The following is an 18,801-nucleotide window of genomic DNA, read 5'->3' as shown; positions in this document are numbered from 1 at the left end:
GCAGACTCGGTCTCAACCTGTAAGTCTTTACTGAAGACTCATCTCTTCAGTAGGTCCGATGATTGAGTGTAGTCTGGCCCAGGAGTGTGAAGGTGAACGGAAAGGCACTGGAACAACGAACCTCCCTTGCTGTCTCTGCCTGGCCGGTTCCCCTCTCTACACTGGGATTCTCTGCCTCTAACCCTGTTACAGGGGCTGAGTCAGTTAAGAACAAATTATTATTTTCAATGACGGCCTAGGAACAGTGGGTTAACTGCATGTTCAGGGGCAGAACGACATATTTGTACCTTGTCAGCTCGGGGATTCGAACTTGCAACCTTTCGGTTACTAGTCCAACACTCTAAACACTAGGCTACCCTGCCGCCCCAAGAGTCACTGGCTTACTGTTGCTCTTCCATGCCGTCCCTGGGAGGAGTGCGTCCCTTGAGTGGGTTGAGTCATTGACGGGATCTTTCTGTCTGTGTTGGCGACCCCCCTCCCTTGGGTTGTGCCGTGGCGGAGATCTTTGTGGGCTATTCTTGGCCTTGTGTCAGGATGATAAGTTGGTGGTTGAAGCTATCCCTCTAGTGGTGTGGGGGCTGTGCTTTGGCAAAGTGGGTGGAGTTATATCCTGCCTGTTTGGTCCTGTCCAGGGGTATCGTCGGATGGGGCCACAGTGTCTCCTGACCACTCCTGTCTCAGCCTCCAGTATGTATGCTGCAGTAGTTTGTGTCGGGGGGGCTGGGGTCAGTCTGTTATATCTGGAGTATTTCTCCTGTCTTATCCGGTGTCCTGTGTGAATTTAAGTATGCTCTCTAATCTTTCTCCCTTTCTCTCTTTCTTTCTGTCTCTTTTTCTTTCTTTCTTTTTCTCTCTCTCTGAGGACCTGAGCCCTAGGACCATGCCTCAGGACTATCTGGCCTGATGACTCCTTGCTGTCCCCAGTCCACCTTGCTGTGCTGCTGCTCCAGTTTCAACTGTTCTGCCTGCGGTTATGGAGTCCTGACTTGTTCACCAGACGTGCTACCTGTCCCAGTCATGCTGTTTTCAACTCTCTAGAGACAGCAGGAGCGGTAGAGATACTCTGAATGATCGGCTATGAAAAGCCAACTGACATTTACTCCTGAGGTGCTGACTTGCTGCACCCTTGACAACTACTGTGGTCACCTGTAAACATTTGAACATCTTGGCCATGTTCTGTTAGAACCTCCAGCTGGCACAGCCAGAAGAGGACTGGCCACCCCTCAGAGCCTGGTTCCTCTCTAGGTTTCTTCCTACGTTCTGGCCTTTCTAGGGAGTTTTTCCTAGCCACCATGCTTCTACAGCTGCATTGCTTGCTGTTTGGGGTTTTAGGCTGGGTTTCTGTACAGCACTTTGAGATATCAGCTGATGTAAAAAGGGCTTTATGAATAACATTTGATTCGATGACCAATCGATAAGTAATATGTAGGATATGTTGGACTACAGATTCCGCCTGTTAGGTGTTGATTAATTGATTGATTGATTGTGTACATTATTCTTCAAAAGGATAGTATTTCCACTGCTCACCAAAGGCTTTGTAGTTTCAATTTAACTGTATATTAAACATCCAACATTTTCTATTTTAAATCATCAAAATATTCCATTCAAATTCTCCCAAGAGTGGCATCACAGCACAATTTAAGACCAATTTAAATAAAAAAATACAAATAAAACATGTGATGAATGTTGCCTTTGAGCAGTTGAGCATAGAAACAATCCTGTGTTTATTCTCATTGACTCATTTAATTATGCAATTAAAACTGCATCTGGAAACTGTCTTCACTGTATTATGAATGGAAGAAAACAGAGCTATTAGATTAAACACACACACACACACACACATCCAACAGGGCGGCTAACGTGTTAACCCTCGCAAGGCTGCAGGCCCAGACGGCATCCCTAGCTGCGTCCTCAGAGCATGCGCAGACCAGCTGGCTGGTGTGTTTGAGGACATATTCAATCATCCTTATCCCAGTCTGCTGTTCCCACATGCTTCAAGAGGGCCACCATTGTTCCTGTTCCCAAGAAAGCTAAGGTAACTGAGCTAAACGACTTCCACCTCGTAGCACTCACTTCCGTCATCATGTAGTGCTTTGAGAGACTAGTCAAGGACCGTATCACCTCCACCCTACCTGACACCCTAGACCCACTCCAATAGGTCCACAGACGATGCAATCTCAAACACACTGCACACTGCCCTAACCCATCTGGACAAGAGGAATACCTTTGTGAGAATGCTGTTCATCGACTACAGCTCAGCATTTAACACCATAACACCCTCCAAACTTGTCATCAAGCTCAAGACCCTGGGTCTCGACCCCGCCCTGTGCAACTGGGTACTGGACTTCCTGACGGGCCGCCCCCAGGTGGTGAGGGTAGGTAACAACATCTCCACCCCGCTGATCCTCAACACTGGGGCCCCACAAGGGGGCGTTCTGAGCCCTCTCCTGTACTCCCTGTTCACCCACGACTGCGTGGCCATGCACGCCTCCAACTCAATCATCAAGTTTGAGGACGACACTACAGTGGTAGGCTTGATTACCAACAACGACGAGATGGCCTGCAGGGAGGAGGTGAGGGCAGTAAAATCAGTAAAATAACCTCACACTCAACGTCAACAAAACAAAGGAGATGATCGTGGACTTCAGGAAACAGCAGACGGAGCATCCCCCTATCCACATCGATGGGACAGTAATGGAGAGGGTAGTAAGTTTTAAGTTCCTCGACGTACACATCACAGACAAACTGAATTGGTCCACCCACACAGACAGCGTTGTGGAGAAGGTGCAGCAGCGCCTCTTCAACCTCAGGAGGCTGAAGAAATTTGGCTTGTCACCAAAAGCACTCACAAACTTCTACAGATGCACAATTGAGAGCATCCTGTCGGGCTGTATCACCGCCTGGTACGGCAACTGCTCCGCCCACAACCGTAAGGCTCTCCAGAGGGTAGTGAGGTCTGCACAACGCATCACCGGGGGCAAACTACCTGCCCTCCAGGACACCTACACCACCCAATGTCACAGGAAGGACTTTTTTCATTTTAAAAAATGACGTTACGTTATAAAACGCAATTTTTTTCCTTGATCACAGTCTTCATAGATCGATATCCAGGCTATATATGGACCGATTTAATCGAAAAAAAAGACCCAATAGTGATGTTTATGGGACATCTAGGAGTGCCAACAAAGAAGATGGTCAAAAGTAATTAATGTTTTATATTTTATTTGTGCGTTTTGCGTAGCGCCGACTATGCTAATTATTTTGTTTATGTCCCCTGCGGGTCTTTTGGGGTGTTACATGCTATCAGATAATAAATAGCTTCTCATGCTTTCGCCGAAAAGCATTTTAAAAATCTGACTTGTTGCCTGGATTCACAACGAGTGTAGCTTTAATTCAATACCCTGCATGTGTATTTTAATGAACATTTGAGTTTTAACGAGTGCTATTAGCATTTAGCGTAGCGCATTTGCATTTCCAGATGTCTAGATGGGACGCCTGCGTTTCGGGTAGGAGCAAGAGGTTAAACAATGCTTCATAATATAATGTTTACATACACTACATTTTTCATCTCATATGTATATGTATATACTGTACTCTATATCATCTACTGCATCTTTATGTAATACATGTATCACTAGCCACTTTAAACTATGCCACTTTGTTTACATACCCTACATTACTCATCTCATATGTATATACTGTACTCTATACCATCTACTGCATCTTGCCTATGCCCTTCTGTACCATCACTCATTCATATATCTTTATGTACATATTCTTTATCCCTTTACAATTGTGTGTATAAGGTAGTAGTTTTGGAATTGTTAGGTTAGATTACTCATTGGTTATTACTGCATTGTCGGAACTAGAAGCACACGCATTTCGCTACACTCACATTAACATCTGCTAACCATGTGTATGTGACAAATACATTTGATTTGATTTGATAACAAAAGCGAAGAGATTGAATATGTATTTGAGAGTTTGTGTGTATGTGTGCGCGTGCATAAGTGTGTGTGAGTGCGTCCGTGCACACAGGCGTGTGTGTCTATGTGTGTAGAGAATAAAAGTGACTTACAGGTTCCCATAGTCCCAGACAACACACTGAGGATCTGATGTGCCCTGGAAGAGACAAAAAACGACAAGAAAATATGAACTGTTACTACCAGAGGAGAGGGGGAGTTGGAAAACGGTAGTGAGAAACTGTTCACTGCCTGAGGAAAACAAGTGAAGGTGTGTGGAGGATGGAAGAAGAGGTAAACAGACAGACATAGGAAGAGAAAGTACAAGACAAGGGAGGGAGAACATGTATTTGCCGGAGGACAGACAGTGAAACAGCTACTGCTGGAGGGGACAGAGATTGTGTGTCAAGAATAAAGAACGAAAAAGAGAGGAGATAAAGACAGAGAGACAGAGAGAGAGAGAGAGAGAGAGAGAGAGAGAGAGAGAGAGAGGGGGACAGAGAGACCGAGAGAGACAGAGAGAGAGCGAGAGAGAGAGAGAGAGAGAGAGAGAGAGAGAGAGAGAGAGAGAGAGAGAGAGAGAGGGGACAGAGAGACCGAGAGGGGACAGAGAGACCGAGAGGACAGAGAAAGAGAACAGAGAGAGGACAGAGAGAGAGAACAGAGAGAGAGAGAGAGAGAGCGAGAGAGAGAGAGAGAGAGAGAGAGGGGACAGAGAGACCGAGAGAGAGAGAGAGCGAGAGAGAGAGAGAGAGGGGACAGAGAGACCGAGAGAGAGAGGGGGAGAGAGAGAGAGAGGGAGCGAGAGAGAGAGAGGACAGAGAGAGAGAGGACAGAGAAAGAGAACAGAGAGAGGACAGAGAGAGAGAACAGAGAGAGAGAGAGCAAGAGAGAGAGAGAGAGAGAGAGAGAGAGAGAGAGAGGGGGGACAGAGAGACCGAGAGAGAGAGAGAGCGAGAGAGAGAGAGAGAGAGAGAGAGAGAGAGAGAGAGAGAGAGAGAGAGAGAGAGAGAGGGGACAGAGAGACTGAGAGATAGAGGGGGGAGAGCAAGAGAGATAGGGAGGGAGAGAGAGAGAGGACAGAGAGAGAGAGAGGACAGAGAAAGAGAACAGAGAGAGGACAGAGAGAGAACAGAGAGAGAGAGAGCGAGAGAGAGAGAGAGAGAGAGAGAGACCCGGACAGTCTCTGAATCTAAACACCAATTGCTCTACTCAAAGTCTAGACAAGCAGCCCATTCTGCAGACTCACTCCTAATCCATCGATTCACTTGAGACAAAGCCAATTCCACAGAGTAAAACGGCCTTTGATTGGCTAATCAAAGCTTAGTGGTGCATATAGCATTACTGAGGATGATTTTCCATGACTCAATCAGGGAATCGATCAGTGAATCGATTCACTCCAATTGATTCATCCACGCTCACCCCACCAGTGATCGGCATAATAAGTGAATCGATTGCTCTGGTCTAATTGAATCATCTGAACTTGTTCTACTCAATCTATAGGTCTCAATGTGTTTAATTCTACTGAGGACGAATCAACCAACAGTTATTTGGATTTTTAGTTTCCAGTCCAGTCTATGACCTGATGAGGTAGCTCTCTTTTCCAGCCAAGCATTACCACGACCATTAAACTAATCATTGACTTAATTCAGACAATCAGGAGAGCCAATCCTATCAGAGAAAAGATGGTTGGTTGCAGTGTACGAATAAACCTATTAACTTTAGTGCACTCAGATACAGAGGAGACCACACTTTTAGCATCTAAATACAGAAATTCCTTGTCCTCCAGTGAAAACAATGAAATCATAGCCCTTTCCGTTTGAGCTAAGCCATCTCTGGGGAGGCAGCGGAGGAAGGGTGCCTCTCTACGACCATCTATCAGTTGTTATATTGTGACCATGCATAATTCAAGCTTCCCTTTGAGGCCCATCTGTTAATGAAGGGGAGTCTCCCTCTGGTGGTGGAGGACATTATTACACTGGTCCCCTGCACACTCCCTACTCCCCTCCCTTGTTTAAAAAAACAAACAGTTCTACAATAGATAGAGGTTCTGTGGTTTGTAACCATTAAAACAGGTTACGTATGGAATAGGACTCCACTGTGGTAAAAAACAAACATTGTTGGGGCTATATAGCACCCTTTCTATGGTTCTTTATAGAACCTTTATGGAGAACGGTTCTATAAAGAACCTGTCTCAAATCTTAAAGGTTCTTTGTTGATCTTTTTAAAGAACCATACAGGGTTTTATATTCTATTTATTTTGGTCAGCCATATTTTACTGTTAAAATTCCATAGGTGTAATGATTGTGTTAATTGACAAGTTGAATCAAATGAGCTACCTCTGGAACGGCTTGGGGGTCCCTGAGGAGAGAAGAACCACTGACTGATTCAGTCAACCGCTCTCCATTTACACCTGAGTTTTTCACAAGACACCCTCGAATGCATAGTCATATATGCAGAATATAGAATTGCATAACACAACACATTAGATAAACTGCAATGATGTTCAATGTTTTATGTAAAGGTTTTTTTTTTAAATGGTAATTTAGCAGATGCTCTTATCCAGAGCGACTTGTACCTTTTCGTACAGGTCCCACATGGGAATCAAACATGCGACACAAACCCACAACCCTGGCATGCTCTACCAACTGAGCCACACGGGACTCCCACTCACAGTTGCACGGACTAGTAACCGAAAGGTTGCAAGTTCGAATCCCCGAGCTGACAAGGTACAAATCTGTCGTTCTGCCCCTGAACAGGCAGTTAACCCACTGTTCCTAGGCCGTCATTGAAAATAAGAATTTGTTCTTAACTGACTTTCCTAGTAAAATAAAGGTAAAATAAAAAATAAAAAAAAATAAAAAAAATAAAGAGCAATGAGCAAACCACGTCCCAAAATGCTCCAATGAGCCGCATCCTTTACATTTTAATTATCACTAAAGAGCAAAGAACTCTTGAAGAGGTCAAAGGTTAAACTGAGTCATTATGCTTCCTCCCTTCCCAAAGAACCCTTGAAGAGGTCAAAGGTTAAACTGAGTCATTATGGTTCCTCTCTTCCCAAAGAACCCTTGAAGAGGTCAAAGGTTAAACTGAGTCATTATGGTTCCTCTCTTCCCAAAGAACCCTTGAAGAGGTCAAAGGTTAAACTGAGTCATTATGGTTCCTCTCTTCCCAAAGAACCCTCATTTTGTTGTGTATGGGGACTGAGGATGTTGCCCAGGCATATGTTCCAAGTGACACCCTATTTCCTATATAGTGCACTAAACAGAGAGCCATTTAGTCCATTCATTTTGACCAGAGCAGTGTGGGCCCCAGAATGTTGCCCTGCTTTTTAGAATTAATGTAAAGGACTCTGATCAAACTGTAGAGCTTGGTCATTCAAATCTCCTTTTATTGGAACGGAAAGAAGAGTTTAGACTACTTTTATTATTATTATTATTATTATTTTAAACCTTTATTTAACTAGGCAAGTCAGTTAAAGAACAAATTCTTATTTACAATGACGGCCTACCCCGGCCAAACGCAGACAACACTGGGCCAATTGTTCCCTACCCTATGGGACTCCCAATCACGGCTGGATGTGATGCAGCCTGGATTGAGATGCCCCCTAAGTTTCTACCTTCCTTCCTTCCTCCCTCGTTCCCTCACTTCCTCTCTATCGCTCCCTCCCTGGTCAAGGTCATAGTATAGTCCATCTGTCCTGACTGTATAGTGCACATTGCGGTGGGACCCTCACTTCCACCTGTCCCCTTCTTGTCAGAAAGGTGATTTCCATAACGACAGAAGGAGTGATGCATCACGTTGTGAAACAGAGTTTGCATGAGATGACAGCTCTACGTTGCAGCTCACTCACACAACGGTGTCATCTACATCACAAGTCCCTCAGAGCGCATTAGCCTCCGGTGCTACGTGGCGTAGCGGCGTCTGCTAGCATTCAGCCATCAATCACCAGTCAGACGGGCTAGCCGTATGCTAACGTTAGTTCTATTGTGACTGACAAAAGGGTACTCCCACGCTGTCTGCCTCTGTCTTTAGCACAGACATCATATAATGATGCTTTCTGCTCCACCAATAGGCTACCTTCCAGAAGACTAAATACTAATATCTGTGGATATAGTCTTTATATGTAGTATTCATAAACCTACATCTTTATAGTCACTCACCCACTCACACACAGACGCCCACACACACACACACACACACACAAGGACACACACACGGACACAAGCACACACACACGGACACACACACGGACACACGGTCACACACACGGACACACACACGGACACACGCACACACACACGCGCTCACACACGCTCACTAGCCGTCATTGGGAAGGTGTATTGAGAGTTGGGAAAATATGGCTTCACTGTAAGAACAATGTTCAGTACAGGAACCCCAACACACCCCTCCTCCCCTCCCCTCTGCCAACATCTGTCGCCATGGCGCTACATCAGTCACCACCCACCAACAGCTGCAGGGCAGGACTCACACACACACACACACACACACACACACACACACACACACACACACACACACACACACACACACACACACACACACACACACACACACACACACACACACACACACACACACACACACACTAAAATATATACTTATTTTTATTTAACTAGGCAAGTCAGTTAAGAACAAATTGTTATTAACAATGACAGCCTACCGGGGAACAGTGCCTTGTTCAAGGGCAGAACGACAGATTTGTACCTTGTCAGCTCGGGGTTTCAGTCTTGCAAACTTTCAGTTACTAGTCCAACGCTCAAACCACTAGGCTACCTGCTGCCCCTTGGCCAAGGTCATCCCCCCAACAGCTGCAGACCACCAGATTACCAAGTAGTCTACAGTGGTGTATTGAGTTGTAAGGTCAACCAACCCTCTACAGTGGTTCAATGTGCTGTAAGGTCAACCAACCGTCTACAGTGGTTCAATGTGCTGTAAGGTCAACCAACCGTCTACAGTGGTTCAATGTGCTGTAAGGTCAACCAACCATCTACAGTGGTTCAATGTGCTGTAAGGTCAACCGTCTACAGTGGTTCAATATGCTGTAAGGTCAACCAACCGTCTACAGTGGTTCAATGTGCTGTAAAGTCAACCGTCTACAGTGGTTCAATGTGCTGTAAAGTCAACCAACCGTCTACAGTGGTTCAATGTGCTGTAAGGTCAACCGTCTATAGTGGTTCAATGTGCTGTAAGGTCAACCAACCGTCTACAGTGGTTCAATGTGCTGTAAGGTCAACCGTCTATAGTGGTTCAATATGCTGTAAGGTCAACCAACCGTCTACAGTGGTTCAATGTGCTGTAAAGTCAACCGTCTACAGTGGTTCAATATGCTGTAAGGTCAACCAACCGTCTACAGTGGTTCAATGTGCTGTAAAGTCAACCGTCTACAGTGGTTCAATGTGCTGTAAAGTCAACCAACCGTCTACAGTGGTTCAATGTGCTGTTAGGTCAACCAACCGTCTACAGTGGTTCAATGTGCTGTAAGGTCAACCAACCGTCTACAGTGGTTCAATGTGCTGTAAAGTCAACCAACTGTCTACAGTGGTTCAATGTGCTGTAAAGTCAACCAACCGTCTACAGTGGTTCAATGTGCTGTAAGGTCAACCATCTATAGTGGTTCAATGTGCTGTAAGGTCAACCAACCGTCTACAGTGGTTCAATGTGATGTAAAGTCAACCAACCGTCTACAGTGGTTCAATGTGCTGTAAAGTCAACCAACCGTCTACAGTGGTTCAATGTGCTGTAAGGTCAACCATCTATAGTGGTTCAATGTGCTGTAAGGTCAACTGTCTACAGTGGTTCAATGTGCTGTAAAGTCAACTGTCTACAGTGGTTCATTGTGCTGTAAAGTCAACCGTCTACAGTGGTTCAATGTGCTGTAAAGTCAACCAACCGTCTACAGTGGTTCAATGTGCTGTAAAGTCAACCAACCGTCTACAGTGGTTCAATATGCTGTAAGGTCAACCAACCATCTACAGTGGTTCAATGTGCTGTAAGGTCAACCAACCATCTACAGTGGTTCAATGTGCTGTAAGGTCAACCGTCTATAGTGGTTCAATGTGCTGTAAGGTCAACTGTCTACAGTGGTTCAATGTGCTGTAAAGTCAACTGTCTACAGTGGTTCAATGTGCTGTAAAGTCAACCGTCTACAGTGGTTCAATGTGCTGTAAAGTCAACCAACCGTCTACAGTGGTTCAATGTGCTGTAAGATCAACCAACCGTCTACAGTGGTTCAATGTGCTGTAAGGTAAACCAACCGTCTACAGTGGTTCAATGTGCTGTAAAGTCAACAAACCGTCTACAGTGGTTCAATGTGCTGTAAAGTCAACCAACTGTCTACAGTGGTTGAATGTGCTGTAAGGTCAACCGTCTATAGTGGTTCAATGTGCTGTAAGGTCAACTGTCTACAGTGGTTCAATGTGCTGTAAAGTCAACAGTCTACAGTGGTTCAATGTGCTGTAAAGTCAACCGTCTACAGTGGTTCAATGTGCTGTAAAGTCAACCAACCGTCTACAGTGGTTCAATGTGCTGTAAAGTCAACCAACCGTCTACAGTGGTTCAATGTGCTGTAAAGTCAACCACCTGTCTACAGTGGTTCAATGTGCTGTAAAGTCAACCACCTGTCTACAGTGGTTCAATGTGCTGTAAGGTCAACCAACCGTCTACAGTGGTTCAATGTGCTGTAAAGTCAACCAACCGTCTACAGTGGTTCAATGTGCTGTAAATTCAACCAACTGTCTACAGTGGTTCAATATGCTGTAAGGTCAACCAACCATCTACAGTGGTTCAATGTGCTGTAAGGTCAACCAACCATCTACAGTGGTTCAATGTGCTGTAAGGTCAACCGTCTATAGTGGTTCAATGTGCTGTAAGGTCAACTGTCTACAGTGGTTCAATGTGCTGTAAAGTCAACTGTCTACAGTGGTTCAATGTGCTGTAAAGTCAACCAACCGTCTACAGTGGTTCAATGTGCTGTAAGGTCAACCAACCGTCTACAGTGGTTCAATGTGCTGTAAGGTCAACCAACCGTCTACAGTGGTTGAATGTGCTGTAAGGTCAACCGTCTATAGTGGTTCAATGTGCTGTAAGGTCAACCGTCTACAGTGGTTCAATGTGCTGTAAGGTCAACCGTCTATAGTGGTTCAATGTGCTGTAAGGTCAACTGTCTATAGTGGTTCAATGTGCTGTAAGGTCAACCGTCTACAGTGGCTCATTGTTGCAGGACAGTCTCTCATTAAACTCTCCAGATCTGTTCTAATTGAAAAGCCACAGACAGGGATGTGAAGGAGTACTGTAACACTCATCATACACTCATTATAAGGCTACGACACATCATTACAAGGCTATGGCACATCATTATCAGGCTACGCCACATCATTATCAGGCTACGACACATCATTACGAGGCTATGACACGCCATTATAAGACTATGACACGTCATTATAAGACTATGACACGTCATTATAAGACTATGACACATCATATGACACATCATTACAAGGCTACGCCACATCATTATCAGGCTACGACACATCATTATCAGGCTACGCCACATCATTACAAGGCTATGACACGTCATTATAAGACTATGACACATCATATGACACATCATTATAAGGCTATGACACATCATCATACAGCTGTGACACATCATTATCAGGGTATGACACATCATTACAAGGCTATGGCACATCATTATAAGACTATGACACATCATATGACAAATCATTATAAGGCTACGACACATCATTATCAGGCTACGCCACATCATTATCAGGCTATGACACATCATTATCAGGCTACGCCACATCATTACAAGGCTATGACACGTCATTATAAGACTATGACACATCATATGACACATCATTATAAGGCTATGACACATCATCATACAGCTGTGACACATCATTACAAGGCTATGGCACATCATATGACAAATCATTATAAGGCTACGACACATCATTATCAGGCTACGCCACATCATTATCAGGCTATGACACATCATTATCAGGCTACGCCACATCATTACAAGGCTATGACACGTCATTATCAGGCTACGACACATCATTATCAGGCTACGACACATCATTATCAGGCTACGCCACATCATTATCAGGCTATGACACATCATCATACAGCTGTGACACATCATTATCAGGGTATGACACATCATTACAAGGCTATGGCACATCATTATAAGACTATGACACATCATATGACAAATCATTATAAGGCTACGACACATCATTATCAGGCTACGCCACATCATTATCAGGCTATGACACATCATTATCAGGCTACGCCACATCATTACAAGGCTATGACACGTCATTATAAGACTATGACACATCATATGACACATCATTATAAGGCTATGACACATCATCATACAGCTGTGACACATCATTACAAGGCTATGGCACATCATATGACAAATCATTATAAGGCTACGACACATCATTATCAGGCTACGCCACATCATTATCAGGCTATGACACATCATTATCAGGCTACGCCACATCATTACAAGGCTATGACACGTCATTATCAGGCTACGACACATCATTATCAGGCTACGACACATCATTATCAGGCTACGCCACATCATTATCAGGCTACGACACATCATTATCAGGCTATGACACGCCATTATCAGGCTACGACACATCATTATCAGGCTATGACACGTCATTATCAGGCTACGACACATCATTATCAGGCTATGACACGTCATTATCAGTCTATTCCATGTTATACTCACATTAAGCAGTGGGGACAGCTCCACAACCACCATGGGTTCACTGGGTTTGGGTTCTGGTCGGACCGTCACCGTCAGAATCTTAGAGTTGATCACAGCAGGGGCTCTAAAGAGAGAGAGAGAGAGAGAGAGAGAGAGAGAGAGAGAGAGAGAGAGAGAGAGAGAGAGAGAGAGAGAGAGAGAGAGAGAGAGAGAGAGAGAGAGAGAGAGAAAAAAAAAGAGAGAGAGAGAGAGATTATGGAACTATGGGACCTGGTGTCACGCCTTGGTCTTAGTATTTTGTGTTTTCGTTATTTATTTGGTCAGGCCAGGGTGTGACATGGGTTTATTTTTGTTGTGTTTTCGTATTGGGGTTTTAGTAGGCATTGGGATTGCGGCTGAGTAGGGGTGTCTAGCATAGGCTTGGCTGCCTGAGGCGGTTCTCAATCAGAGTCAGGTGATTCTCGTTGTCTCTGATTGGGAACCATATTTAGGTAGCCTAGGTTTCACTGTGTGTTTTGTGGGTGATTGTTCCTGTCTCTGTGTTTGTTGTCACAAGATAGGCTGTATAGGTTTTCGCGTTTTGTTTGTTGTTTTGCATATTTAGTTATTTCATGTATCATTCTATTTTGCATTAAAGAACATGAGTAACCACCACGCCGCATTTTGGTCCGACTCTCTTTCTACAGATGAACGCCGTTACACCTGGTCAAAAGTAATATCACCAGACCTGAGTAATATCACCAGACCTGAGTAATATCACCAGATCTGAGTAATATCACCAGATCTGAGTAATATCACCAGACCTGAGTAATATCACCAGACCTGAGTAATATCACCAGACCTGAGTAATATCACCAGATCTGAGTAATATCACCAGACCTGAGTAATATCACCAGATCTGAGTAATATCACCAGACCTGAGTAATATCACCAGACTTGAGTAATATCACCAGACCTGAGTAATATCACCAGACCTGAGTAATATCACCAGATCTGAGTAATATCACCAGATCTGAGTAATATCACCAGATCTGAGTAATATCACCAGATCTGAGTAATATCACCAGATCTGAGTAATATCACCAGACCTGAGTAATATCACCAGACCTGAGTAATATCACCAGATCTGAGTAATTTCACCAGACCTGAGTAATATTACCAGACCTGAGTAATATCACCAGATCTGAGTAATATCACCAGACCTGAGTAATATCACCAGAATTGAGTATTAGGACCATTAAGAAACAAACGTATCACAACCGGGAGTCCCGTGGTGTCAAATTTGCCCAGCATCGTCCGGGTTTGGCCCGGTGTAGGCCGTCATTGAAAATAAGAATTTATTCTTAACTGACTTGCCTTCTTAAATAAAGGTTAAATAAAACATTTAAGAATGTAATTAATAAAATGAGGAATGGGAGCAAGGAATGAAGAGAGGAATAGCTGACAGAATAACATCTAGGGAGAAGATTACCAATAGAGAGGGAAGGTAGACATAAAAAAGCAATGGATCTCCAGTCTCTCAGGGTTGATGGCTGTCACACATCTTTAGTGATGAAAGTGTATAATTCCATATATAATCCTAATAACCATGACATGGCCTGACACCAAAATACTACCATCTGTTTGTCACCATAGCGTTAGGAAGGATCAGTCTGACCGGGATAGTTAAGCCCTCCCGAATGATAAACTCTTCCCAACTCTCCGGTAGTTCCCATATAATTGGATCAGCAGGAGTAGGGAATTCCAGGAAGTGCGAGTGGTAGAGGGATAATCTGCGATGGCAAGGTTTAAGGCTTCAGAGATGAAGAATGATGGATGAGAGAGAGATAAGCTAAATTAATTGCAAACACTTTTTAATGGAATAGGAAACATACTTACTTGGGGGCAGGAAGGATGACTCCTAAGGTTCGATAAAGGATGGCTCCGATGACAAAATACGAGGTCTCCGTTTCTGTTTCTGAAAGACACAAACATAATAGTTATTAATATAAATTAAATTGAGTGGTACTTATCCCACGCAGGCCCAAAGGCTACAGTCCAAACAGCAGATCACAGATCACTCAACTTTTACTTTTACTTCACTACATTCCTGAAGAAAATAATGTACTTTTTACTCCATACTTTTATCCTGACACCAACAAGTATTCATTACGTTTTGAATGCTTAGGAGAACAGGAATATGTTCTAATTCACACCCTTATCAAGAGAACCTCCCTGGTCATCCCTAATGCCTCTGGTCTGCTGGACTCACTAAACAGAGAACATCCCTGGTCATCTGGATAAGAGCGTCTGCTAAATGACTTAAATGTAAATGTAAATGTCATCCCTACTGCCTCTGGTCTGCTGGACTCACTAAACAGAGAACATCCCTGGTCATCCCTACTGCCTCTGGTCTGATGGACTCACTAAACAGAGAACATCACTGGTCATCCCTAATGCCTCTGGTCTGCTGGACTCACTAAACAGATAACATCCCTGGTCATCCCTACTGCCTCTGGTCTGCTGGACTCACTAAACAGAGAACATCCCTGGTCATCCCTACTGCCTCTGGTCTGATGGACTCACTAAACAGAGAACATCACTGGTCATCCCTACTGCCTCTGGTCTGCTGGACTCACTAAACAGAGAACATCCCTGATCATCCCTACTGCCTCTGGTCTTCTGGACTCACTAAACAGAGAACATCCCTGGTCATCCCTACTGCCTCTGGTCTTCTGGACTCACTAAACAGAGAACCTCCCTGGTTATCCCTACTGCCTCTGGTCTTCTGGACTCACTAAACAGAGAACCTCCCTGGTCATCCCTACTGCTCTGGTCTGCTGGACTAAACACAAATGCTTTGTTTGTAAATTATGTGTGAGTGTTGGAGTTTCCCCCGGGAAATCCTTTAAATACAAAATTGTACCATCTTGTTTGATTAATATAAATAATTTGAAATGGTTTATAGTTTTACTTTTGATACTTAAGTATACTTAAAACCAAATACCTTTAATGAAGTATAATTTTACTACTGTCTATACACACCATCATATATAACTACTGTCGATACACACCACCAAATATAACCACTGTCTATACACACCACCATATATAACTACTGTCTATACACACCACCACATATAACCACTGTCTATACACACCACCATATATAACTACTGTCTATACACACCACCATATATAACTACTGTCTATACACACCACCATATATAACTACTGTCTATACACACCACCATATATAACCACTGTCTATACACACCATCATATATAACCACTGTCTATACACACCACCATATATATAACTACTGTCTATACACACCATCATATATAACTACTGTCTATACACACCACCATATATAACTACTGTCTATACTACACACCATTCTATATAACCATTCTATACAAGCATGGGAAACAGTGTTGAAACCCTTTACAATGAAGATCTGTGAAGTTATCTGGATTTTTACAAATTATCTTTTTTTCCTGAGTTGATATGTATATTCCGGACTCTGACATTGCTAATTTCTTAGTTCCTTTCTTTAAATGTTGGGCTTTGTGTGCATTGTTTTGTATTGTCAGGTATTACTACACTGTTGAAGTTAGGAACATAAGTATTTCGCTACACCTATGACTGCATCTGCTAAATATGTGTACGCGACCATTACAATTTGATATGAAGTTAAAGGTTCACCAACCAGCTGAGAGGAATTGAAAACCAAAAGATAGAGATTGACATTTAGAAGTGAAAGGGGAAAGATAAATAGGCTCTTGTACTGAGACCACATGTCATTCTCCCCTCATCCGTCTAGACTTCCTTCCTCCTCAACCCTCTCTTTCCATTTCCAACTGCCTCCTTGCTTTTCCTTGTCAAAACTTTTTTTCTCCAAATTCTTTGTTCCCTCGCTATTCAATTCAATTCAGTTCAATTGAAGGGGCTTTATTAGAATGGGAAACATGTTTACATTACCAAAGCAAGCATTTCACCCCTTCATCCCTTTCAACAGGCCAAAGACTCTCTTTCTACTCAACAGGCCAAAGACTCTCTTTCTACTCAACAGGCCAAAGACTCTCTTTCTACTCAACAGTCCAAAGACTCTTTCTACTCAACAGGCCAAAGACTCTCTTTCTACTCAACAGGCCAAAGACTCTCTTTCTACTCAACAGTCCAAAGACTCTTTCTACTCAACAGGCCAAAGACTCTCTTTCTACTCAACAGGCCAAAGACTCTCTTTCTACTCAACAGGCCAAAGACTCTCTTTCTACTCAACAGTCCAAAGACTCTTTCTACTCAACAGGCCAAAGACTCTCTTTCTACTCAACAGGCCAAAGACTCTCTTTCTACTCAACAGGCAAAAGACTCTCTTTCTACTCAACAGGCCAAAGACTCTCTTTCTACTCAACAGGCAAAAGACTCTCTTTCTACTCAACAGGCCAAAGACTCTCTTTCTACTCAACAGGCAAAAGACTCTCTTTCTACTCAACAGGCCAAAGACTCTCTTTCTACTCAACAGGCCAAAGACTCTCTTTCTACTCAACAGGCAAAAGACTCTCTTTCTACTCAACAGGCCAAAGACTCTCTTTCTACTCAACAGGCCAAAGACTCTCTTTCTACTCAACAGTCCAAAGACTCTTTCTACTCAACAGGCCAAAGACTCTTTCTACTCAACAGGCCAAAGACTCTCTTTCTACTCGACAGGCCAAAGAGTCTCTTTCTACTCAACAGGCCAAAGACTCTCTTTCTACTCAACAGGCCAAAGACTCTCTTTCTACTCAACAGTCCAAAGACTCTTTCTACTCAACAGGCCAAAGACTCTCTTTCTACTCGACAGGCCAAAGAGTCTCTTTCTACTCAACAGTCCAAAGACTCTTTCTACTCAACAGGCCAAAGACTCTCTTTCTACTCGACAGGCCAAAGAGTCTCTTTCTACTCAACAGGCCAAAGACTCTCTTTCTACTCAACAGGCCAAAGACTCTCTTTCTACTCGACAGGCCAAAGACTCTCTTTCTACTCAACAGGCCAAAGACTCTCTTTCTACTCAACAGGCCAAACACTCTCTTTCTACTCAACAAGCCAAACCCTCTCTTTCTACTCTGTGCTTCCTCTGCTTCCCCCTTCTATTTCTCTCCCTCCATCCCTCTCTCCCTCGAGCAGTGTTGCAGAGAGTTGATCTCTCCCAGAGAGAGGTCGTGTTTCTCTTTAAATGTCACCCTGTCTGAAGGGAAGGAAGGTAGGTAGGGATTGAGGAAGGGGGAAAGGAGTCAGGGAAGCAAGGATGGAGGAGTGAGGGAGGGAGTAGAAAGGAAAATAAAGGAGGGAAAATACTCAGGCACACGGGATGAGTCATCCAAAATCTCACAGAGAGAGAGAGAGCAAGAGAGGGAGAGTGATAGAGAGAGAGAGCAAGAGAGCAAGAGAGCGAGAGAGCGAGAGCAGGAGAGATAGAGTGATAGAGAGAGAGAGAGAGAGAGAGAGATGATCAAAGTCAACGACGAAGAGCAGTCACTGTGATGGATCCTAATTGAAGGCAGTGTGCATGAACATGCAAATGAGATGCCCCGTGATATTGTGGATGAAAGTGTCTGGGTGAGAGCGAGGGGTGACACTCCTACACTTGACCAGACCACAAACTCATTACAGACATACTGATTGAGACCAGAAGTCCATTCAGTCACACAAACTTTAATCAATACATTTTCCTCTAATATAATTTGGTCACCCCATTATTTTTAAAGTGTTTAAATTAGTGTTGGCTAACCATTAGCTAGCGTGTAAATGAGTCTTTGCTAACTATTAACTAGCATTAAAATGTGTGTTTGTTAACCGTTAGCTAGCGTGTAAATGAGTCTTTGCTAACTATTAACTAGCGTATAAATGAGTGTTGGCTAACCGTTAGCTACCGTTTAAATGAGTGTTAGCTAACCGTTAGCTGCCAACTGAAATACAAAATGACTAAACGTGATCTTGAGACTGGCCTATCAAACTAGAGCGTATACAGATTGAGATGCAGCTCTAAACGCATCCATGAAAGCCAGTTATATCTAAGACATTGGCAAAATGCCATTGATATCCATTGCAGATGT

The 18,801-nt window shown here is 43.6% G+C and overlaps 1 protein-coding gene across 5 annotated transcripts in view; it reads right to left on the bottom strand.

Moving 5' to 3' along the window:
• The window catches only part of LOC118397634 (adhesion G protein-coupled receptor B2-like), a 565,880-nt gene that overhangs the window by 199,127 nt on the left and 347,952 nt on the right, over window positions 1-18,801 (bottom strand). For all 5 annotated transcript variants that reach the window (XM_052469740.1, XM_052469742.1, XM_052469741.1 and 2 more), the window contains 3 exons: window positions 14,602-14,680; window positions 12,745-12,847; window positions 4,079-4,122 (listed from right to left, as the gene is read on the bottom strand). In XM_052469740.1, coding sequence (XP_052325700.1) covers window positions 4,079-4,122; window positions 12,745-12,847; window positions 14,602-14,680 — 226 coding nt within the window. The remainder of the gene's footprint in view (window positions 1-4,078; window positions 4,123-12,744; window positions 12,848-14,601; window positions 14,681-18,801) is intronic.

This window comes from Oncorhynchus keta, chromosome 19 (genome assembly GCF_023373465.1).
Source record: "Oncorhynchus keta strain PuntledgeMale-10-30-2019 chromosome 19, Oket_V2, whole genome shotgun sequence".
In the NCBI taxonomy this organism is placed as follows: Eukaryota; Metazoa; Chordata; class Actinopteri; order Salmoniformes; family Salmonidae; genus Oncorhynchus; species Oncorhynchus keta.
Note: the sequence above shows the minus strand (reverse complement) of the source record. Positions and strands in the feature narration are given on the sequence as shown.